The sequence below is a fragment of the Carlito syrichta genome, unplaced genomic scaffold, assembly GCF_000164805.1.
Source record: "Carlito syrichta isolate Samal-C Ts95f unplaced genomic scaffold, Tarsius_syrichta-2.0.1 Scaffold308755, whole genome shotgun sequence".
Taxonomy (NCBI): Eukaryota; Metazoa; Chordata; class Mammalia; order Primates; family Tarsiidae; genus Carlito; species Carlito syrichta.
This window is the reverse complement of record NW_007252851.1, coordinates 83670-110383: the sequence shown is the minus strand read 5'-3', so window position 1 is coordinate 110383 and position 26714 is coordinate 83670. Positions and strand designations below refer to the sequence as shown.

At 36.1% G+C, this 26714-nt stretch overlaps 1 protein-coding gene across 1 annotated transcript in view; it reads right to left on the bottom strand.

The window, feature by feature from the left end:
* The window catches only part of VPS13B (vacuolar protein sorting 13 homolog B), a gene marked incomplete at its 5' end in the record, with an annotated part of 272185 nt that overhangs the window by 168093 nt on the left and 77378 nt on the right, over positions 1 to 26714 (bottom strand). The window contains one exon of the mRNA XM_008065666.2: positions 128 to 535. Coding sequence (XP_008063857.2) covers positions 128 to 535 — 408 coding nt within the window. The remainder of the gene's footprint in view (positions 1 to 127; positions 536 to 26714) is intronic.

The following is a 26714-nucleotide window of genomic DNA, read 5'->3' as shown; positions in this document are numbered from 1 at the left end:
TCCCCATCACTAATGGCCTTTAAAATTTTTAACTTCTACATAATGTAAATCTTCAAAAAGATGAATTTTAGATGTTAACAAGTCATGTTGCTTCCTCTCTCTCCTCCACCCCTTTTCTGTGACTTACCAGGTACTTTCTGTGTTGCTTTGACACTAAGGCTTCCGTTGAGGTTTGATAGAGATGCTAACAGGCATGGTTTACTAGGATGTGGGACTGTTTCCATGGAGATGACAATCTGAGTAGTTTGGACAGAAATTCTTTGAAAGCAGGAAACAGCTCTCCACATGTTTTCTTGAACTGACATCTTTTGTACTCCATCACTATGAACTTGAGGTTTAGAAAACTTTCCACGGTAACATTTGGAGACTGGAAGCTCATCTTTATTCACTATGGAGTCTGACTGGGCTGACGTCTCTCTGCTATGTGCAAAGCCGTGTGAATTTTTTATCTTCTTCAAAAAATGATTTATCTGATCCAGTTTGGTAAAACTCAGGTTTGCTTTCAAAGGCTTTGATATATCCAAATTGATGTCCGCTATAAAAGTGAAAAAGATTTTTAAAAATTATTGAAGCTCTTTTATTGAATATAAAATTCATTACTTCTCTATCAAGCTCTTACTTAAGTGTCTCCAACTCATTAGAATGCCAGAACTTTATATTTATTTTACTTATCACTTAGCTATTCTTTTTTCACATCATTTCTTGAAGAAACAATCTCTCTGGACTACTTACAAGTCTACATTCCTGGCCAATCCATGTAACTGTCTGTTCCTGATACAGTGAAGCCCACACATGGATATCAAGGCTGTCCCTTTCTACTCCTGCCCTTATCAAGGCAAAACAAAGCAGGCTTTCCAGTTTGTTACTTTTCTGAACCTGGACTTTCTTCCAAAGAAAAAGGACTTCTCTTACTAACCAGAACCATGTTTGACACAAATAATGGTATTAATATATATTTATCCAACTAACTGGCTGAAGTAGCCTCCTCTACCATTTCCTAATCAAGTTATGCCCATATTGTTTCTCCTTGATAGCCTGCTATAAACCAGAAGAGTCCCTGCATCTTTCCCTACATTCTGCATTGATAAAAGTTCAAATACCTTACCCAGTGTTAGGTGAATGGAAATTTCTTAAACCTATGATCCATTTTGTATGTACCATATACCAGATGTTGTCTTCATTTGTCTCTTACTCATCTGACAGGAAAACTAGCCTTATTACTTCTGATTTTACCTTCTTATTTCACCTTATATCACCTTCTTCTTTTCGTTTTTCTTATCATAAGACTACAAGCATCACAAAGGCAGTGCATGTTAGACATCTTTATAATCCAGTGCCTAGCAGAGTGTGTTTTGCATATATACATGTTCAATAACTGAGTTTAACTGAAGCTAACAAGTATTTCATTGGAGCTTGGGGATGTAACAGAAGACATAATCTCAGACAAAGCTAGGCATCACAAGGTTATTAAACATAGTATTATTATTTTAGTCATGAAACATAACTTTTTTTTTGTTTGAGTTAGATTCTCACTCCATTGTCCAGGCTGGAATGCAGTGGCACACTCACAGCCACCCCAGCATCGACCCGCTGGGCTCAGGTGATCCTTCTGCCTCAGCCTTACAAGTAGCTGGAACTACAGGTGTGTGCTATCATACCTGGCTAATTCTTTTATTTATTGTAGAGATGAGGTCTCACCAAGTTGCCCCGGCTGGTCTTGAACCCCTGGGCTCCTCTCACCTCAGCCTCCCAAAGTGCTGGGATTACAGGCTTGAACCACCATGCCCAGCCGAAACATAACTTAATTCTACATCTTTCTTCATAAGGAGTGCCTCTTCTCACTTCCTCAGATGTCAGCACTTTTGGATTCCCTCCTGAATAGCCATGCTCCCTCAGGGTGCTGCTCTCCCTGTCTAGTGTGCCATCCCTCATGCTCGATCATGGTGTTTCCTTAATAGGCCTAGCAAAACTCAGAGTTTGCTTCCAGCTAGTTGTCCACTAAAAATGGTCATCTGAGTCACCCTTACACAATAACAAAACATTCCCAGCTCCCAATATATTTTTAAACATGTAATGTAAAGGAATGTAATGTAAAGGAATTAAAAAAGAAAAAAATTTTATCAACATTTAACTCACATACTACAAAATCTACCTATTAAAACTGTATGAGTCAATGGTTTTTTAGTATACACACAAGGTTGTACAACTATCGACACTAATCCCAAAACATTATCATCACCACACACACACACACACACACACACACACACCATACCACTTAGCAGTCCTTCCTCACTCATGCCCCCAGGCAACCACTAATTTACTTTCTGTCTTTATAGATTTGCCCATTTGTGACACTTCCTATAAATGCAATCATATAATATGGGATCTTTTGTGTCTGGTTTCCTTCGCATAGCATAATACTTTCAAGGTACACCCACGTTGAAACATGTGTCAGTACTTCATTTCTTTTTGTGACTGAATAATACTCTAACATATGGATATACCACATTTTGTATATCCACTATTGGTTAATGGACATTTGGGTTGTTTCCACTTTTTAGTTATAATGAATAAATGCTGTTATGAACATATGTGTGTGGATTTTTGTGTAAATGTGTTTTCAATTTTCTTAAGTATCTACCCAGGAGTAGATCCCGGGATTTGCTGGGATACATTTGCTTGCAGTTATCCTAGTGGTTGTGAATGGTATCCCATCGTGACTTTGATTTGCACTTTCCTAATGAGTAATGATGTAGAGCATTTTTTCACGTGCTTATGCTCATATTTATATATATTCTTGAATAAATGTCTACTCAAACCATTTGCTCATTTTGAAATTGGATTGTTAGTCTTTTTATTATTGAATCAGAGGAGTTTTTTAATATTCTCGATACAAGTCCTTATCAATACATGATTTACAAATATTTTTTCCTATTTTGTGAATTGTCTTTACTTTTTTTTTGCAGCACAGAAAGGTTTAATTTTGTCCAATATGTTTATTATTTTTCTTGTGCTTTTGGTATCATACCAAGACACCATTGTTTAGCCCAAAGTCACAAACATTCACACCTATGTTTTAAGAGTTTCATAGTTTTACCTCTTACATTTAGGGCTATGGTCCTTCTTAAATTAAATTTTGTGTGTATATTGTCTGAGATAGGGGTTCAACTTCATGCTATTGCATGTGTGTAACCAGTTATAATGGCAACATTTGTGGAAAGGCATTATTTTTTACTTGGAGAATTTGGGTACTGAAAGAGGCTAGTGGGAAAAGTGTGTTAGAAAAACTAAATGGTTAAAATGACCTACACATTTACCTGCTCTGCTTCTACATCCCTTTACGTAGCCTTCCAAATTCTGTGGCCTCACAGAATACCCACACTTTACCATAATGAAAAAAAAGAAAATAATCTTAACAGAAGACAAAAACAAGAGAAAAAAAAAATAAAACAAAGTCAGTGGAGAAAGAAGACTCAGGTGTTAGGGTTTGAAGCTGTCTGCTTTGTCCTGGATTTATAACACAGAAAACTTAAACTAAGGGTCAGGGGTGCTCATCCTGTAGCCTTAGAAACAGTAGTAAATTACCAAGGAAGTTGCCCCAAAATCCATCTAAACCAACTGCTGAACCTAAGAGATCCAGTTTTTCCTAACTGTAAACTGGCACAGCATCCACAGAAAGGTAAATATGAGAATTACTGACTACTTCCCTCATATTTCAGGTACCACTGTGGTCTCAGAAAGACACACACACACAAAACCCTGTTTACATCTGGATACTCGCCTAACTTGTCTTTTTTTTTTCTTCCTGAGTCATGGTCTCACACTGTCACCCAGGCAGGAATGCAGTGGCATGATCATGACTCACCACAGTCTTGAACTCAAGCATTCCTCCTTTTTCAGCCTCCCGAGTGGCTGGGACTACAGGCACATGCCACCACTCCTGTTTAACTTTTTTTTTTGTAGATACAAGGTGTTGCTATGTTGCCTAGGCTGGTCTTGAACTCCCTGGTCTCAAGCAATCCTCCTACATCAGCCTCCCAAAGTGCTGAGGTTATAGGTGTGAGCCATAGTGCCTCATCTTTTTTTCTCTCCCCTAATAGACTGGGTCTCACTATGTTGCCCAGGCTGGCCTTGAACTCCTGGGCTTAAGCAATCCTCCCACCAATTGTTGGGACTATAGGTGTGCATCACATGCCCAGCTCTAACTTGTCTTTAGAGTTTCAGCCCTTGAGTCACTCCTGTTGCTGAGTAAGGTGCTTATCATTGTTTTCAGAATAGCTTGTATATTTTGCCACTACCAGGCACCTACATATTATTTCTGTAGACTTGGGTATCTGTCAGTGCAGTGAACTGTGAGCTCCTAGATTATTTGTACCTAAACTATATTCTAAGTACCTAAACTACTGCTGGGTCTACAGGAAGAAGTGTAAATGAATGTTTAATGATGTAATAGAGGAACAAAAGTGAATGAACACAAAAGTCTGTTACCCCTTTTCACCAAGCTCCACAGGTTCATCAAATCAATTCATCCAAAACAACCCATGAGCTCCTCTCAGATATGCTATATTCCCTGTCTCAGTCAATGGTTCTATCATCCACCAAGTGGCTCAAGTCAGAAATCTGAACTTTTTCTTCCAAATCAAGGTCTCACTCTGTTGCCCAGGCTAGAGGGCAATGGCATGATCATGGCTTGACATAGCCTCAACCTCCTGGGTTCAAGAGATCCTCCCAACTCAGCCTCACAGGCAAGCATCACCATGCCCATATATATATATAATCTCACTATGTTACCTAGGATGGTCTCCAACTTCTGGGCTCAAACAACCCTCCCACCTTGGCCTCCCAAAGTGCTGAGATTACAGGTGTGAGCCACTGCGCCTAGCCAGAAATCTGACTTTTTGACTCTTCATTTCATTCCCTCTTTCCTCTAGTCCCAAATTAATAACTGATTAAGTTCTGTCCACTCAACCACTGCTTGAATCCAATCCCCTTCTCTCCAACATTCCATCCACTCCCCATTTTCCTCCATCATGTCTTTGATATTGTGCAGTTATTATAAAGCCTCCTAAATGGCTCCTCTGTCTAGACCAATTCTCTTTAATCAAGTCTACACAAGGTAATTTCCAAATAATTTGCTTTAAATGCAATCATGATTGGTTTACTCCTGCTTAAAACTCTTTATTCGCTCTTCCTTACCTACAAAATAAAAGACCATGCTCCTTAGAATGGAAAAAAAGTTCTTGCCTTTCCCATTCTACAGCTATTCCCGGCCTCCTACTTTAAAGTTCTGGAAATACCAGAGTTTACAGAGCCCACAATCCATGCTATGTCATAACCACTGGCCTTTGCTCATGTTGCTCCCCTTTATCTAAGTTACCCTTTCTTTGCCTAACTTCTTCTTCTTTTTTTTTTTTTGAGTTGGAGTCTCACCCTGTCGCCCATGCTAGAGTGCAGTGGCATACTCATGGCCAACTCAGCATCCACCTGCTGGGCTCTGGTGATCCTTCCACGTCAGCCTTCCAAGTAGCTGGAACTACAGGCGTGTGCTACCACATCTGACTAATTTTTTAAAAATTTACTGTTGATATAAGGTCTTGCCAAGTTGCCCAGGTGGAGTATCGAACCAGCGGGCTCAGACAATCCACTCACCTCGGCCTCCCAAAGTGCTGGGATTACAGGTTGAGCCATGAAGCCCAGCCTCTTTACCTAATTTTTAACCATTAGGATACTGCTTAGCATCTTCTTGAAGAAGCTTGAACCATGAGGCTCTCCTCAGGGTTCTGTAAGACCCTGCCCAAGTATCTTTATATGAGATCTCACCAGTCAAGAAGATCCTTGAGTGTTAAGTTTTTCATCCTTAATACTTAGCACTGGGGTCTCAAACTCAGCACAAAGTACATGATTAATCACTTCATGTTAGAGTACTAGAATACTAGAGCACTTCAGAACACTCTAATCTGGTTCTGTAGTAACAAGATTACTGACCCCCTCCCCCAAGATTCCTGTCCCCTGGCTATTGAATCAAACACTAATCTAGGTACAGTTGTGTTATGGAGAAATTTTATGGTTTGATTAAAGCTCTAGGTCAGTTGAATTTAAGATAAAGAGGTGATCCAGTGGGCCCAATCTTGTTATATGAGCCCTTTAAAAAGCAAATAAAGGAGGCAAAAGGGGAAGTCAGAGAGATATGAAGTACAAGAAAAGTTCTATTAAATGTCATTGCTGCGTTGAGGATGATCAGAGAAGGGTCTTGTAAGAAGGAATGGGTGGCCCCTACAGCTTAAGGAAACACCTGGACAACAGCTAATAAGGAATTAGGAATCTCAGTCCTACAACCACAAGGAACTACATTATGTGAATAACTGGAATGAGTTTGGAAGTTGATTCTTTCCAGGAGCCTCTAGATTACAGTCCAGCCCAATTGACACCTTGATTCTGGCCTGTGAGACCCTGAGTAAAGAACCAGCTGAACTGACCTGGATTTCTGACCTACGCATTTATGAGATAATAAAAGTGCTGCAGTAAGCCACTATACTTGTTGAATTTGTTAAGCATCAATAGAAAACTAATAAAAATTCCATATGCACATTTAGCCACATGACATTTCTAGTTTCTAATGTGGATAAAATAAAGTTTCAAGGCATAGGAGCATTTGCCCCAGATTCCTTCATCCTTTTATTAAAGCATAAAATCTAACATGTCTTTAAAAACATCTAATATACCTCTCTTTGTTGGCTGCCTATTCCTTCTCTTTAAAAATGATTTCAGGGTTCTAGGAAAGATAGAACTCTGTCTCTTCCACTGAATGAAGCTATAAAATCTGGCAAGAATATAGCTATAAAACCTACACAGATAATTCTGAAAAGTATGTGGTAGATTGGGGAAGAAGACCAGAATTCAAAATACCACCAACATGGTGGTCAGTTTCTCATTTTTCCTCCCCTAATTCATATCCTGGACTAATGACAACCCAAAGCCTAGAAGTAGGTATCATGTTCAGAAAGAAGGAACACAAGGAGAAACCCTCTATTTCTGGCTTCATGGAGTGTGAAAGGGGTCTCTTAATACTCAGAGAGACTATGGAAACTTGTCATTTTTTTCTTCTTTCTTTTCTTCATTATTTTATGTACCAGAAAATAGGAGAAAATACTTCTCAATTCATTTTATGAGACCATCATTACTGATGCCAAAACCAGACAAAGACAAAACCAGTATAAGAAAACTGCAAGCCAACATCCCAGAAGAATAGACATTAAAATCCTCAAAAAAAAATTAGCCAATCAAAACTAGCAGAATATAAAACTAATAACATATTATAACCAAACAAAGTTTGTTCTAGGACTATAATGTTGGATTAATCAATTGCTGGTATTAATGGTTTATAACAACAACAAAGACAGTATCAATTGATGTGGAAATATATTTGAAAAAATTGATATCCAATCATAGGAACATAAGAACTTTTAGGAAACTATCAATAGAGGGGAACTTCCTTAACCTAAAAAAGGCCCTATATGAAAAACCTACAGTTAACATCATAATTATAAAGAATTGAATGCTTTCCCTCTAAGATCAGAAATGATGGCAAAGATGGCCATTCTTACTACTCATACTCAACCGAGTGCTAGAAATCATAGCTTTTTGCAATAAGGGAAAAAGAAATAAAAGGCATATAGATTGAAAAGGAAAAAGTAAGAAAGAAAACAATGCCTGTTTGCAGATGACATGATTGTCATGTAGAAAACCCAACAAAAATCCACAGAAAACCTCCTAGGATTAAATAAGTTTGGTAAAGTTCTAGAATACAAGATTACCACACAAAAATCAATTGAGTTTCTACAAATTAACTATATGCGATTAGACTAAAACCTTAAAACAAAAAAAAATTTACAACAGTGTCAAACAAAAAAAAATACTTAGGTAAAAATCTAATCAGATGTATAGAAGCTGTATGCTGAAAACTATAAAATGCTGATAACAAAATTTTTAAAAAACTAACTATATGGGGAGATATAACATACACATATCATATTCATGAATTGGATGATTCGATATAGTAAAGGTGTCAATTCCCTCAACTGCCTCAATTGATCTACAGATCTTACACAATTACAATAAAAATCCCAGTATGGACAAGCTGATTCTAAAATTTACATAGTAAGGCAAAGGAAACTAGAATAGCAACACTAGAAGGCTCAAACTACCTGATTTTAAGACTTACTATAAGTCACCATGATCAAGACAATATAGTACATATACTACACACACACACACACACACACACACACACACAGACATCATCGTCATCAGAACAGAGAGTTCAAAAATTGTAGAATGATTTCTGAAATGGGTAAAATGACAATTCAATGAAGAAAGGTAGTTTATGAATGGTGTTGGACATCTGTACACAAACAAACAAAAAACAAAAACCCCCAAATCAACTTCATACATTATACAAAAATTAACTTAAAATGAATCATGGATTTAAATATAAAATGTAAAATTATTAAACTTTTTAAGAAGAGAACATAAAAAATCTTCAGGCCTTAGAATTAGGTAGATTTCTTATTCATGATGACAAAAAAGCACTTAATTAAAAAAAATTTTATAAATTGAATTTCATCAAAATGAAAAATGTTCTATAAAAGATAGTATATACAGAATAAAAAGATAAGCACAGGGAGGAAATATTTGCAAACCCCATATGTGACAAAAGATATACTTAAAAATATGAGGCTGCGCTCGGTGGCTCAGCCTGTAATCCCAGCACTTTGGGAGGCTGGAGTGAGTGGATTGCCTGAGCCCGTGGGTTCGAGACCAGCCCAGGCCACTTAGCAAGACCTCGTCTCGACAATAAACCAAAAATTAGCTGTGCGTGGCAGCGCGCTCCTGTAGTTCCGGTTACTTGGAAGGCAGAAGGATCACTGGAGCCCAGCAAATCGACACTGGGGGTGGCTGTGAGCATGCCACAGCACTCCAGCCTGGGTGACAGAGTGAGACTCCAACTCAAAAATACATAAATACATAAATAAATAAATAATTTAAAAAATGGCTGGGCACAGTGGCTCACACCTGTAATTTCAGCACTTGGAGAGGCCTAGATGGGAGGATTGCTTGAGTTCAGGAGTTTGAGACCAGCCTGGGTAACATAGCAAGACCTCATCTCTGCAAAAATAAAAAAAATTAGCTGGGTGTGGTGGCATGTGCCTTTAGTCCCAGCTACTTGGGAGACTGAGGAGTAAGGATTGCCTCACCCCTGGGGGATGTGGCTGTGGTGAGCTATGATCATGCCACTGCACTCCAGCCTAGGTGACAGTGAGACTCCAATTTTCCCTCTCTTTCCCTTTCTATATATACATACACGAGAGGGATCAAAACCAAAACCAAAAACAAAACCCCAGAATCATGTTTTGGAGGGCAGGTTGCTTGAAGCACAGGCTTCCCTTGCTAGGTAAGTTCTAGGAACCCACTGGCATCAGGCACCAGCTAGAAGTCTGCCTTTGGCTTTAGTGAATTTTTTATGGAGATTCTTTCAATGTGTTGGGCTCATTTCAAGATGGGTGATTTAGAAGCACACTGGCCCACACCGTGCTAGTGTTCAGCAGTTTTTGAGTAAAAATGGCATGACTCTTGTGCCCCAGCCTCACTATTCACCCAACTTTTGTTTCCCTGGATGAAAAATGTCCTCAAAGGGAAACATTTTGCCAATGTGGAAGGGGTGAAACAAAAAATGGCAGAAGCACTAAAAGACATCAAAATTGACAAGTTCAAAAGCTGTTTTGAACAGTGGAAAAAGTGTTATCGGTCGGTGGACTGCATCAAATGGAGAGCACTTTAATGGTAACTAAAGTTTAAACACAGAGAATACACAATTTTTTATAAATAAATTCTGGTTTTTGGGGTTCCCCTTCGTGTGTGTGTGTGTGTGTGTGTGTGTGTGTGTGTGTGTGTGTGTAGAGAGAGAGAGAGAGAGAGAGAGAGAGATATCTTAAAATTCAGCAATAAAAAAACAACTTAATTGAAAAATCAGCAAAAGACAAGGACACTTCACTAAACAAAATCTATAAATAGCAAATACGTGCAGCCTGTATAAAGACCTTCAGTATCATTAGTCATTAGAGAAGTACAAGTTAAAATGACAATGAGACATCTATAATAATGGCTAAAATAAAAAATACTGACAATATAAAGTGCTGGAAGGGATAAAGATCTACTGGGACTCTCATATGTTGCTGATGGGAATGCCAAAAAAAACCAAAAGCCACTCTGGAAAACATTTTAGCAGTTTCTTATATGACTTATACGACCTAGCAATCCCACATCTACGTATCTTATCTGAAAACTTATGTTCACACAACTTATACAAATGTTCAAAGGGACTCTATTTATAATCATCAAAATTGGAACTAGCTTAGCTGTGCTTCAAAGGATGAATTGCTAAACAAACTATGGCACATCCACATAATGAATACTAGGCAACAACAATGAACAAGAATGGATTGATGCATTCAACAACTTGAATGAATCTCAAAGGCATAGTATGTGAGTGAAAAATGCTAGTCTCAAAAGGTTACATCCTGTATGGTTCCATTTGTATGACAGTCACGAAAAGGTAAAGCAAACAAAATCCTAAAGTGACAGAGAGTAATGGTTGTTAGGGGTTAGGGTTTGAAGGAGGGTGTGACTATAAAGGAGTACCAGGGAGGAGTTTCTTGGGATGACAGAATTGTTCTATACCCTTACTATGGGTTTAGATATGGTTTGTTTACTTGTCCCCACCAACAGTCATCTTGAAATTTAATCCCTAGTGTGGTGGTGTTGGGAGGTGGGGTCTAATAGGAAATGTTTGCCATGGGAGTGGGTCTCTTATGAATGGATTAATGCCCTCCCATTTAGGGTGTTCTTACTCTATTAGTTCCCACGAGAGTTGGCTGTTAAAAAGCCTGGAACCTTCACCCTCACCCCTTGTTTTCTCTCCCAACATGTGATCTCTGCACATACCAGCTCCCCCCTTTACCTTTTTCCATGAGTGTAAGTAACCTGAGGCCCTCACCAGATGCAGATGCTTAATCTTGAACTTTCCAGCCATCCAGAATTGTGACCTAAATAAACCTTTTTTCTTTATAAATTACACAGTCTCAGGTTTTCCTTTATTGTGGCACAAAAAAGACTAAGACAATCCTGATTGTGGTAGTGGTAATATGAATCTATATATGTGTTAAAGTTCATCAAAAATGGTCAATTTTACTGCATGTTAATTTAAAAAATCATTTCAGTGACTTTTTCATGGGTGACAGTGTAGTATTCTCACTCCATTTTGTTTTTACCCTCATGTGTTTCTCAAAAGGTTGAAGGTATTGAATGTGCCCGTGGCTCTTGTACGTAGGGGAAACCCACAAGTTTTTATTGTTTACTCTCTACTCTCCACAGCCCCTCCAACAAGGTAGTACAACATTTATGCTGAATCCCTCAATGGGGAAATCAGGGTAGCCCTTCTGCAGAAGGTGAGAAAGATGGAATGCTATTCCTAAATGTTAGAAAAGCCACAAGACCATCCCTGATTGTAGTAATTCCAAAGGTTGTGCAGATAAAAATTAAGAATGTTAATTTGACATGTAGAGTCAGTTAAGCCAGTAAAACTCAAAATTATAGGTCAATATGGCATGATCCAAAGTAGTTTAATGAATGAATATATTCTTTCATCTAACTTTGCTCATATTACAAAATATATTTTAAGAGAAAGTTCCTTGCTTATCATTAGAATTCATGTTCCGATACTTCAAAAAAAGGTACACTAAAAATATAACCATATTGTGAATTTCAACTTTGAATATATTTTATATTATTTACTGTACTCTACCATATATAACTTATTTGAATAGTCTTAAATCAGAAAGATCCATTTACCAAGGAAACATAAAGGTAGAGTCCACAATATTTATTAAATACAAGTACAGTAGCTCCAAATAGAGCTGGCAATTCCATAACTAATTATGGTTGCTTATCTTGTTCTGGTTTGTAATAGTCATGCATGTCTATTAGATCACCAGTACATATATATAACAATTAACTAGTACCCAACGTATTTTAGGAGCAAAAAAATCTGAGGCAGTATTTTGAATAACCCTCTCTCATACAGTGTGTTCCAAAAATCTCAGTGTGGTTTTTACTTTAATAACTTCAGCCACATAAATGCTACAGAATGCTAAACAAATCATTTGAAAATTTAATTATTTAAATTTCATATATATTTATTTTGTTTCATAAATTTGAAGAATGAATTTTTAATGTTAACTTTTTGTGGTACTGGTTTCTGGATGACCCTTACTTGGATACACTGGGCACTTGATCTATCTTTTCTATAAGGTCATGCCAAAACTGTCATTTATGTATCAAAACCTCATTCTTTAGATGATCTTAAATTTAGGATTACAAACACAATCTCTCAGTCACTGAGCAGCAGATGATGAAAGTTTTTAGATAGTCTGAAAATCTTGTCAAGCTATATGTAGCCCCAAATGGTTCCTATGTTAACTTTTAATAAGAAATATACTATTATTTAAAACATTTAAATAATTCACTTTTCAATTTTTTTTTATTTGTTTGCATAGAATACAACCTCTGCACCAGGTGCTCTCCAGTGGCCCACAGAGTTGCTCAGTCCAGCTCCCTATGGAGAGTGAAGAGCTGCATTTATTGCAAAATGCATCCTGTTCCATGTGTGAACAGAGGTACTAGAACAGTCCTAATTGGGCAAGTTGGACAAGATGAGAGGCCAAGAACTGAAAAAGCAGAGTTGAAATGAAGCTATAATGCAATACTGGGTATTTCTTTCAAAAGTACTGGGTTCACCAAGAGATAGAAAGCATCCACCAGAATGAGAAGCACTGCAAATGAAATAGCACCCTTTATTGTTGTATAAAGCACATCAACAAGTGTGTCTCTAGACTTTCACTTCCTTAAACTAGCTAGACATTTTTTGGGTAGAAAATTAGTGACTTCATTGCAAATATTTCTAGTCTCATAATGACGGAAGATTATTTTAACAAGTGGGAAAAATTATGCAACACAAAGTTGGGTGTTTTTAAATGTAAATAAAAATTGAGAGATTCACCTTTCTTGTATTTTCATACTTTTAAAAAATTGATTAAAATATTAATTTCATTATTAAGGTGGGAACACTAAAGAAATGAACTGGAAAAGTTTGACTCAACAGTGACACAGTGGGAATTATATAGAATAGTGTTTTACAGGTGCTGGAAAAGTAACTGTATAGAGAACCAGGCATAGATTGTCAATGTAAATCTTATTCCAATTATTATCAGATTCTTGTGTTTAAGAGTTTAGAATTTTTTTCATAATCCTTGTTGAACTTTAATAAATAAATTATTTTCAAAGTTTTAATTTTAGGAATAAGCAGTCATAAGTTGTAGAGGTTTTATGTTTTCATCAGGAGGAATTTAAAGTCTAAAAGTCTCTCTTTTTGTGATGTTAGCATCAATTGTTGCTCAATGCCGAAATTCATTGGAGGTTGCAAACAGTAATATTCTGATTATAGCATTTCTTTTTCATATATTAGCTGGCATACTTCTATAAAGATATTTCTAAAATCATTTCTCTGTAAACATTTTTTTATCTACTATTTGGTTCTCAGTAATATTGTTCATCCATAAAGCAAAATAAATGCTTGACACTTTCCCTTTATTTACCCATTTTGAGTCATCTACTTCCCAGCTGAGTCATCTACTTCTCTGCCAGATCTAATTTTCTTACCATCCCCAGAACATATTCTGTATCTTCAAGTAAACTCATGCTTGTCAATTACTAGATTCTAATTGCCCTTCAAAGTTTTCTGAACAGCTACCAGGAAATAGAATGATGGAATAACTATTGAGTTAAAGGATTAGGCAAATACAAATAAATTATACTTATTTTATGATCCCATCACCTTAGAAGATGACTTAATAGTGAAAGGAAAAGAATCATATTGTAATAATGAAATCAGAGAGGGAATTCAAGCCCCAGAGGTGATTCCCTGAAGTTTATGTTAATATACACCTTGTGGGGGACCAAACATCAACTGGAAATGTTTCCTGAAAACTGTTCCAGCTCTTTTCTCATTTAAAATATTCCAACTTTACTTGACCCATTAGTCATCATATTACTTACATTTATGATGTATTATGAAATCTATTACCAAAAGCCCAATGGATTCAATATGGTTTGTTATACTCAAATCATAACATTTATGAAAGAAAATTTCTTTGGTAAGTGTTTCTTGCTTTGGAATTTTATTTTCAAAAGATAAAAAAAATTTAGCACATAACACAGGTGGCTATGTACAGACACAGCAATGATGATTGTTTTTATTTCCCACCTTAGAAAGGTAAATGGAAAACACGGAACTAAGAAATCGATAATCAAGGTTGACTTAATGGAGTATAATAACTCTAGTAAAAAAATTTATATTACTAGATTGTAGTGCCTTTTTATTCTCTTATTCAGCAATTCAAATTCAGATTTTTGTTAGTGTAAGTTAAAGTATTCATGATGACAGTGAACAGTGTATTCACAGAAAATCTGGAAAGCTGCCCATGACAATGTGATCACATACTTTCATCAAAGTGCGAAGTGTAAAGACCTCAGTGGTGGCAGACACGAGTGCTTTAATAAATGATGGTATACCAAGTGGAACAGGCTATATGCTGTGTTATGTGCTATAAGGAGGCTCAGAGACATAAACTGATATAGGCTCTTGAGAATAGTAGTTTTTAAGTCAATAGCAGTTCACGGTGTTTATCACTGGGGTCTGGGCATAATCACTGGGTAGATTTACTCAGGTACGTATTTTTATGACCAAGCATTGACTTTTTGATTTCACTCTCCCCCATCACAACATAAAAGTTCTATTATAGGGTAATTGCACTGGTTTTCAAAAATGAGTGTACTTAACTAAGCTCATCAAAATAAGCTGCTCTCCCTTTAAGAGGCAACTATAGGAGGATAACTACATCCTACTGCTCCACTAATTTTGGCAGCTTTTTTGGGTGGCTATGTCTTCTTCTTCTTCTTTTTTTTTTCTATCTTGAATGGTGGCATAAACTCATCCTTGGAGACAGTGGATATGAGTTTTGGGAACAGCCAAATGTTTTGAGATACATTTAGTGAAAATGATATTACCAAGCCACTTATGTAAAAAGGAAAGATTGGCATGAATGGAAATAAAAAAGATTACAAAGGAAACAGGATTTAGGCTAAACCTAATGGCAGCTCGGAATTAGGGTGGGGGTGAGGGAGAAAGGTGCAAGAATTTCATACTGAGAGAACAAGATTAAAAACACAGAAAAGCCAATTTACAGAGGCACCCACTGCCAATGACTGACAATTTGATAATCATTAAAAATAATGGGCTCAAGATAATACCAAACAATATCAATTAGCTGGTTACTACTGGAATAAGCTAGAAATGAACTCATTTTTCAAAATAGGTAAATAAAGGGAATGTATCAAACATTTGTTTTTCCTTTTTGGGTGAACAATACTACCGAGAACCAAATAGTAGATGAGAAAATATTTACAGAAGAATGATTATAGAAGTATCTTTACAGAAGTATGCCAGCTAATATATGAAAAAGTAATACTAGAATCAGAACATTACCGTTTAACCTCCAATGAATTTAGGCATTGAGCATCAATTGGTGCTAACATCACAAAAAGAGAGACTTTTGGACAGTAAATTCCTCCTGAGGAAAGCAAAAAACCTCTTAAAATTTGCTTTTAAAAATAACAAAACCTGAATTAGATTAAGCCAAACGCCAATTTATATGTAAGAAATATAGCAGACAGGGGCACAGAGGGTGGAGGTTAAGTTAAGGAGAGTTTTGACTTATCAGCTGAGGAAGGTGGGTAATCAAGATTCAAACAAGTTTGGCAAGGGAGGCTAATCTATCAAGGACATAGGAAACAAGATTACTGAGTAAAAGAATATGAAGTTAGTGCTATTGGGAAATAAAATGAGGAAGTAATCAAGGCATAACAAAATGTAGAACCATTAGAAAGAAAAGGGTGAAGGACTTGAAATAAAAAGAAAGATGATCCAAAGATGGTAGTAAATTGTGAGAAAACACGGGTGGAATAATGTTACTATTACTAGCAGTTTAAAGAAATTTGAAGACTATGTTATGGGAAGAGGTAAACATGGAGAGAGGAGAGAAAAAATAGCTTAATCTAACATAAACATGTTTAAGTAACAAAACATATTAAATAGACCAATGGAGAAATAATCTCAGAGTTAGATTAAGTCAAAACTGTAGCTAGGCATTTGGGAGTTGTTAGCATAAAAGAGATAGCTGAGACTATATTGTACAGAGATAAGAAAGGAAGGTTCAGGTCTGTGCTCTTGGGAAGGTGTAGAGCTAGAAAGTTAGGGAAAAAAAGAGCCTTTTGCAAGCAGTAAGTTGGAAAGTTAGAGCTCGGAGAAGACTACGTTCTTCGTCTCTTCTACCTTAGACTACGGTAGGTCCCTAGAAAGATATCCCTCACCTCAATTATTCTTATTCTCTTCTGTAGATGAAAAAATTCTAACAGAATTAGACTATGTGAAGAAACAAAAATCTTAATAACTGCCACTCTACTGAAACCTGGTGCAGACCCCCACAACCAGCTTCTGTAACTCTGTGAGTCCTATTACTTGCCATGTAGCTGAGAGTAGTCTACTGGAGGTACTACTGTCAACCAGACCTCCAAAGAGAAGATTTAAAGTCCCTTTATTCTACATTGCTGAAAAGTAATTAATATGGTTTGCTGATTCTAGAGTGAAAAATTCTGGTATTAAAATCAAGTTGTTACCTGAATAAAATAAAACATTTAGTTAAAAAAATCAGTTCATTAAAAATAATCAGTTTTTCTCATTTCTTCCTAAAACAAGGTATAGTTAAAAACAAGCTTGAAATAATGAAAGTCTTTCCCGCATTGTAAAATTCTGTTGGTTCATTTCTATTTGACATCTTGACATCAAGTTTACTGTTTCATTTTGATACATTACAGAGAAAATAAACTATGATAATATTATGCTGATGCTGGAAATTGGAACCCATAAAACTCAGGAAATATAAAAGTCAAGGTTCTTACAGTTTTATTAACAGTTTACATTTCTTCAATGTAGAAGATAGCCTGATAGTATGGCTATAAAACTGAATTAAGACAGAGGCAGTACTCCAGTGATTAGGGTATGGGCCTTAGCCCTATTTCTGGAAAGAGAAAAGGGACAAAGGGTTAAATATCAGGGCAACATTAAGATAAATAAATTAATGAAAATTTGCTTCTTGAGATATTTTATTTTGCTTTGAATCTTGCATTTAAAAATCAAATTATGAGGGTAGAGCAAAATGATAGAATAGTCTCTCCAGTAATCGTTCCCTGTAGCAAACTAATTTCAGCAACTATGCACACATGAAAACGTCTTCCAAAGAGCTAAGAAAACCAGGTGAGAGGTCACAGTGCCATTTCATATCATAATAATAAGAAAAGATTCATTGAAGAGGATAGGAAGGACATTACCTGTGTTACTCCTCCTTCAACCCCAAGCAGTACAGCATGGAGAGAGATACCATCATCTTGGGGGGGGGGAGAGGGAAATGAGCATAGGACTTTGTCTGAGTCTCCAACTCTGGGCCCATCACAATAAAACTCAGCACCAGAAACACTCACACAGCCCCTGAATCCTGATTGGTACCCATGGCCTGTTGACCTGTTTCAGTTGGTGCTGACAGGAACCCATATCCCCTTTGAAATGGACTTGATCACCAGCTAACTACAACCTCTGGTTTTGGACAAACCTGAGTGGTTGGGGCTTATGTGTGCCCCAGTATTGCACCAACCTTGGTGGCAATGGTGCTGCACCACTTGCAGTGGTCCTGGGCTTAGGTTGCCCCCTAGAGTTGCAATGGCTGTGGCAGTCATGGGCTTAGGGACCACACCAGGCAACCTAATAAAAAAAAATCTCGATACAAATGTTAAAGGATATTCCCAGACAAAGCCAGACTACAAAGACTTGAATAAGTATCTATTTCTTTGATGTTCACACATAGATACATAACCACAAGAATCAAGAATAACTGGAAACATGACATTACTAAACAGATAAAATGCCAGTGATAAACTCCAAAGAAATAAACATATATGAATTGCCTGACAAAGAATACAAAATAACTGCTTCAAGAAAACTTTAAGAAAATGCACAGAAACAATTCAACAACATAAGAAAAACAATAAGCAACCAGAATGAGCAATTTCACAAAGATTAAAATAATAAAAAACCAGAAATCCCACAGCTGAAAAATATAATGAACTAAATGAAAAATGCAATAGAGAACATCATCAGCAGATTTGATCAAGCAGAAAAATCTATGAACTCAAATACAGGTGATTTGAAAATATACAGTCAGGAAGAAAAACAAGTATAGGGGAAAAAAGGATTAAGAAAACTTACAAGATTCATAGGATAGCATCAAAAGAGCAAATTTTTCAGTAATTGGCATTCAAGAGGGAGTAGAGAAAGATAAGGAGGTAGAATCTGGAGAAAGATATATATATCTACGTATAGGAATGTCAAAAGAATCCAACCAGATTCAATTCAAATAAGACCATCCATCCAAAGACATATTATAATCAAAGTGTCAAATATTAAAGACAAAGAGAGCAACCTAAGAGTAGTAAGGGAACAGAAGTCAATAGCATATGAGGATGTTTCATTATGTTTAGCAGCAGAATTCTCAACAGCAATCTTTATAGGATGGGGAGAGTGGGATGATATATTCAAAGTGCTGAAGGAAAAATACTGTCATGAAGAATACTGTGCCCAGCAAAGCTGTCCTTAAATATAAAAGAGACAGACACTTTTCCTGGCCAATCAAAAGCTGAGGGAATTCATCACCATCAAACTTGCCTTACAAAAAATGCTAGAGAGAGTTCTTCTAGCTGAAAGGCAAGTATACTAATAAGTGACATAAGAAAATGTCAAAGTATACAACTCATTGGTAAAAATAATTGCACAGTAAAATGTAAAATCCTTAATACTGTAATGGTGGTATAAATTATTTATACCTTTTATATGAAGGTTAAAAGATAAAAGTACGAGTAATGAATATAAAAGTCTGTTAAGGGATACACAATACACCAAAATTTAAGTTTGGACATAAAAAAAATCAAAATTCAGGGGGAGATAGTGAAGTAAAAGTTTTAGTTTGTTTGTTTGTGTGTGTGTGTGTGTGTGTGTGTGTGTGTGTGTAATCAAAATTTAGCTGTCATTAGCTTAAAACAACCTGTTGTAAGATTTTTAAAGCCCCATGGCAGCTTTGCAGACCCCAAAAATGTACAAACAAGTAGTTAAAACATACCACTAGAGAAAATAACTTACAAAGACAGCAAAAGAGGAAGAAAAAAAAAAACAAAGTCTATAAAACAACTAGAAAACAATTAACAAAATGGCACAGTAATTCCTTACCTGTCATTAATTACTTTGACTTATCAGAATTACCTGACTTAAATTCTCTAATCAAAAGGCAGAGTGGTTGACTGGATTAAAAAGCAAGACCCAATGATATGCTGCCTACAAGACACTCATTTCACCTGTTATGATACATAGAAAGTGAAGGAATGAAAAAAAACATTCCATGCAAGTAGAAACCAGAAGAGAGCAGAGGTAGCTATACTCACATTAAATAGACTTTATGTGAAAAACTATAAAAAAAGATACAGTCATTATATAATGACAAAGGGGTCAGTTCAGCAAGGAGGTACACACATTGGAGCACCTAAATATATAAAGCAAATATTAATAGATCTAAAGGGAGAGATAGACTGCAATACAGTAAGAGTGAAGGACTTTAATCCCACTTTCAATGATGAACACATCATCCAGGCAGAAAACTAATAAGGAAGTATCAGACTTAAACTGTACTCTAGAACAAATGAAACTGACAGACATACAGAATATACTATCCAGCAGTACATATTCTTCTCAATTGCACATGGAACTTTCGCTGGGATAGATCAGCTGTTAGGGCACAGAACAAATCTTAGCAAATTTAAGAAGACTGAAATCATATCAAATATTTCTGACTACCATGGTATAAAACTAGCGAGCGATAACAGGAAGAAGTTCGAAAAAGTCACATGTGTATGGAAATTAAATAACATGATCCCAAGCAACCAACAGATCAATAAAGAGCTTAAAAGGGAAATAAAAAAATTCATGAGAGAAATGAAATTGAAAACACCATAGACCGAAACATACAGAATACAGCAAAATCAGTTTTAAGAGGGAACTTTATAGCAAACACATCAAAAATTAAAAAAAAATCTGAAATACCTAACCTAATGTTACACACAAGAAAGTAAAAAAGTAAGAATAAGCAAAGGCTAAACTTAGTAGAAGAAAATAATAAAGATGACAGAAGAACATGAAATAGAGACTAGAAAGATAAAAAAAGACCAGAGAAACAAAGAGCTGTTTTTTTTGAAAAAATACATTGAGATTCTTTAGTTACACTAAGAAAAAAGACAGAAGACTTAAATAAATGAAATCAGAGATAAGAAAGAAGATATTACAACTGATATAAGATCATAACTGAAGAAGACATTACAACTGATATAAGGATCATAAGAGACTATAACGAACAATTATCTGCCAGCAAATTGGATGAACTAGAATAACTTAAGTTCCTGGACATATAATCAATCAAGATTGAATCATAAAGAAAGAGAAAATCTGAACAAACCAATAATGAATAAGTAGAGTGAACCAATCACAAAAGTAACCCATAAAAGAAAAGCCCAGGACCTAATGGCTTACTGCTAAATTCTACCAAACACTTAAACAATACCAACTCTTCTCCAACCCTTCCAAAAAACCAAAGAAGAGGGAATACATCCAAGTTCATTTTACGAGACCAACATTACCCTGATAACAAAACCAGATGAAAACACAACAAAAAAAGAAAATTTCAGACCAATATCCCTGATAAATACAGATGCAAAAATCCTCAGCAAAATACTAGCAAACCGAATTCAACAGTGCATTAAAAAGATCAGTCACCAGCCGGGCTTGGTGGCTCAGCCTGCAATCCCGTGCCTTTGGGAGGCTGAGGTGAGTGGATTGCCTGAGCCCGCGGGTTCGAGACCTGCCTGGGCATGCGAGACCTCATCTCTACAATAAATAAAAAATCAGCAGGGCATGGTAGAGCATGCCTGTAATTCCGGCTACTCGGAAGGCTGAGGTGGAAGGATCGCTGGAGCCCAGCAGGTCGAAGCTGTGGTGGCTGGGAGCGGCCACTGCACTCCAGTCTGGGCGACAGAGTGAGACTCCAACTCAAAAAAAAAAAAAGATCAGTCACCAAGATCAAGTCAGATTCATCCCAAGGATGCAAGGATGGTTCAAAAACTGCAAACAAAAATAAAATAAACATGATACATCACTTCAACAGAATTAAAGACAAAAGCTGCATGATTATTTCAATAGGTGCAGAAAGAGTATTTGACAAAATTCAACATCCCTTCATCATAAAAACTCTCAACAAGTTGGGTATAGAGAGAATGGACCTCACCACAATAAAGGCTATACGTCAAATGCATAGCTAATATATTGAACAGGGAAAAGCTGAAAGCTTTTCATCTAAAACTTAGAATCAGGCAATAACGCCTACTCTCATCACTCTTATTCAACATAGTACTGGATGTCCTAACTAGACAATCAGGCAAGAGAAAGAAATAGATCAGAACAGAAAAAGAAGAGGTTAAACTGTCTCTGCAGATGACATGATCTTATATATGGAAACCTCTAAAACATGCACCAAAAACCTGTTACAACTAATGAACAAATTCAGTTAAGTTGCATGATTCAAAATCAACATACAAAAATTAGTAGCATTTCTATACACTAACAGTGAATGATCTGAAAAAGAAATCAAGAAAAATCCCATGTATAGTAGCTAAAAACAAACAAACAAACAAACAAAAACTTAGGAATCCTTTAACCAAGGAGGTAAAACTTTCCACTGAAAGTTATAACATTGATGGGAGAAATGGAAGATACAAATAAATGGAAAGATATCTTGTATGTGAATTAGAAAAATTAATATTTTTTAAATGTCCATATTACCCAAATGACAGTGCTATTGAATTACAGATTCAGTGCAATTCCTATCAAAATACCACTGACATTCTTCACAGAAAAACAATGTTAAAATTCATAGAGAACTACAAAAGACCCTGAATAGCCAAAGGAATCTTGAGCAAAAAGAACAAAGCTGGAAGCATTACACTACCCAACTTACAAGTGTACTACAAAACTATAGTAACCAAAATAGCATGGTACTGACATAAAAACGGACACACAGATTAATGGACCAGAATAGACAGCCAGAAATAAATTCACCTGTTAATAGCCAATTAGTTTTCAACAAAGGTACCAAGAACACACAATGGGAAAGGACAGTCTTTTCAATAAATACTGTCGGGAAAACTGTAGAGGCACATGTAAAGAATAAAATTAGATCCCTATGTCTCACCACAAATAAAAATCAACTCAAAATTGATTAAAGACTTAAATGTAAGACCTGAAACTATGAGACTACTTGAAGAAAACACAGGGGAAAAGCTTCATGAAGTTGGTCTGGACAGTAATTTTCTAGATATGACCTTAAAAACACAGGCAACAAAGGCAAAAATAGACAAATGGAATTACAATAAGCTAAAAAGCTTCTTCCCAGCCAAATAGAATGAAGAGAAACCCACAGAATAGGAGAAAATATTGCAAACTATACAATTGATAAGAATTTCATACCTAAAATGCACAAGAAACTCAAACAACTCAACAGCAAAACAAAACAAAACAAAAACAACCCCAGTTAAAAAATGGGCATAAGATTCAAATAGACATTGCTCAAAAGAAGATATACAAATGTCTAACAGGTATATGAAAAAGTGCTCAACATAACTAATCGTCAAGGAAATGCAAATCAAAACCACAAAATAAAGTTGTTCATGTTACAATGGCTTTTATAAAAATTATAAAAGATAACGTGTGTTGGCAAGAATGTGGAGAAAAGAAAATTCCCACACATTGCTAGTGGGAATGTAGATTAGTATAGCCATTATGGAAAACAGTATGGAAATTCCTCAATAAATTAAAAATAGAACTATGGGGTGATCCAGTAATCCCATTACTGGGTATACATAAAAAAAAAAAAATGAAATCAGTATGCCAAAGAGATATCTGCACTCCCATGTTTATTGCAGCATAATTCTTAATAGTCAAGACAGGGAATCCACCTAAGTGTTTAACAGATAAGTAAAGAAAATGCATTATGGGTTGGGTTTGGTGGCTCAGTCTGTAATCCCAGCACTTTGGGAGGCTGAGGCGAGTGGATTGCCTGCACCTGCGGGTTCGAAACCAGCCTCGGGCAACTTGGCGAGCCCTTGTCTCTACAATAAATAAAAAATTAGCCAGGCACAGTAGCGCATGCCTGTAGTTCCGGCTACTTGGAAGGCTGAGGTGAAAGGACTGCCGGAGCCCAGCAGGTCGACGCTGGGATGACAGTGAGTGTGCCACTGCACTCCAGGTTGGGCGACAGAGTGAGAAAAAAAAAAAAAGAGAGTGCATTTTATATACATGATGAAATACTATTCAGCCTTAAAAAAGATGGAAATTCTCCATTAGTGACAACATGGATGAACTTGGAAGATGTTATACTAAGTAAAATAAGTCAAATGGAAAAAGACAAATATTCATGATCTCACTTATATATTAAAAAAATCAAATTTATAAAAGCAGATATTAGCATGTTGGTAGCCAGGAACTGGGGGTACAGGGAGGAAGCTGGTTAGGGAAAGGGTGCAACATTTCAATTACGTAGGATGTATAAGCTCTGAAGATCTAATATACATTATGACTATAATTAAAAATACTGTATTACATACTTGAAATGTGCTAATAGAGTAAATCTGATGTGGTCTCACTACAAATGAAAGATTGTAACTGAAATAGTAGGTATGTTAATTAGCTTGAATGTGATGATCATTTCACAACGATACACAAATTAAAATATCACATTGTACACCTTACATTTATGCAATTTTTACTTATCAATATACCTCAATAAAGCAAAATCCATTTGAAATTTGTAATAGAAAAGAATAAAAAAATCATATTACTTATCCTTCATTTTCTACTCCAGAAAATGTCAGGAGACTATGTGGTTCATCTTTTTCAGGTGTCTAAATTGCCCTGAGTCAGTCACTTTTAAGACATGTCTGAATTAATACCAACTGAGTAATAAATTTAGTAAAAACATAAAAGCAGAGTTCACTAAGAAAGATAAAAAGCATTTCAAAACTTCATATATTTGGGGGCAAAAAATTTAAAATTTCTATTTTATATTCATATAAACAAACCTATTTAAATGGTATTACTGTACTTAAGAACTCTTTTAATATTTTATAGCATTTAAGCACACATTTTCATTCAAATTAAAGAGGTTTGTGGAAATGCAATAGTTTAGGATGTTTTGGAATTATTTTATTTTATTTTATTTTATTTTATTTTATCTTATTTATTTATTTATTTTGAGTTGGAGTCTCACTCTGTCGCCCAGACTGGAGTGCAGTGGCCGCTCCCGGCCACCGCAGCCTCGACCTGCTGGGCTCCGGCGACCCTTCCACCTCAACCTTCCAAGTAGCCAGAATTACAGGCGCGCGCTACCACGTCCGGCTAATTTTTTGATTTTATTGTAGAGATGAGGTCTCGCCTGCCCAGGCGGATCTCGAACCCGTGGGCTCAGGCAATTCATCCACCTCAGCCTCCCAAAGGCGTGGGATTACAGGCTGAGCCACCGAGCCCGGCTTGGAATTATTTTAAAGTAGAAATGAAAATCACTGTAATCTATAAAACAGTAAACTAATCCATAAAATATAAGGGTAAAAAAAATTCAAAATAGGATTATACCAAGTCAGATTTTTAAAATCAAAGGCAAATAAAACCAGAGATGAAACCAATCCAAAGCTAGAATGACATAAAAAAACCTGAAAACCACATAGGTAAATTAATAAACGTTTAAACGGAGACTAAATAAGTGGTTGTATTAGGAGAAAAAGACATCTAAACGACAAGTAATGAGAAATTGCATTCATTACTTTGCTTGATAGAACCATGTTATTTAAATTATACGATGACTGTGGCATGCTAATCATTAATTTACGATAAAACATAAATGACTTGGGAATGTTCTCCCAATTTGGCACTTTTGTTCTTTGTTGTTATTTAAATGTCATTTCTTGGCTACAGTGACAGTGGCTCAAAATGTGTCTGCAAAAGAACAATAAGAAAAATACCAGGGAGCTCAAATGTTTTTGCAAATGACCCTGAGTTAATTAGAAAAATCTGCACTCTTACCAGTTCTTCTTCTCACATGTCAGCTCTCATTAAATAATAATAATAATAATAATAATAAAACCCCAAAACCTCATTTCAAAGTTAAGAAATCCCATGGTTAACAAAACTTTTAAAAATGGGATCAAGCGAACACATTCCTACATTTCTGTATGATGTCATACCAAACACTTCACAGCTGAATTTAAATTTTCAAGTATGAATGATTTTTCAATATAAGAAGTATCTGATCGAACGCTAATTTTTTCTCTATGGCTAACTGTGCCAGGAACAGGTGGCCCTGCTTTCAATTATGGAGGGCTAGCATGCCAATGTGAGGCCTGGATTAGTTCACCTTCTCACGGGGAATTTTCCTCGGTTGGGAATAGATTTATTATGGCTTCACACATGGAATAGAGCTCATGTCAGCTGAGGGCAGTGACACATCATATGATTCAAATTAACCTGCTGTGGACTGTTCCGCGGGGCTTAGATTGTGTATTAAAATGACGACATTTTAAAAACAGCTTGAAAGAAACCAGGATTGCTGAACTGCAATGGTTCTAATTTGTTCCAACTAATCTGTCACCTGCTGGAGATATTCTAGTGGGTTTCTGGTAGCTGCTGTTTTCCAGGTTTCTCCAAGCCACTGACCTTGCTAATGGTTACAACTGTTGCCTGCGATGGAAAAAGGTGGGGGTTGGGTGAGCTTTGAAGAAGTTTTTGATGTAGAAGTTGGGACCTACCATTTGCTCTAAAGTGCTATTAAGGGAACAGAGGAAATAAGGGAATACTCAAGAACTCTGAATTATTTTTTTCCAAAAACAAATGCTAAAGAGCAGCATTTGCATCACCTTGTTTAGAAAAAATAATCCTTGAAAAATAAACCTCAAAGGCTAAATTCAAAAGCTGTTAAATTCACACCTTTTTGAAGAAAATGAAAGATTAGGCAGTTATAATCAATACTTCCCTTACCTTTCAGGGTCATAGCTTTTATTATTACTATAACCTTAATTCCAGAGCAAGAAAGGAGTAGGTAGAAATATAATACTTTAGAGATGTGGCACAAGACACACACAAAGAAGAGATGTGCATATATATTATAAAACTAATAGTAGCAAGAGATTCCTAATGATAACATTACACAAAAATTACAAGTATTGCTTGTAGTGTTTTTGTTATTATTTGTAATACTTTTTTATTTTTCAAGGAAAGGAGATGGTATTGGGGAACATTATAAAGCTGAAGTTTGTTCCTCAAGTCTCAACATAAACGATACTCTTCT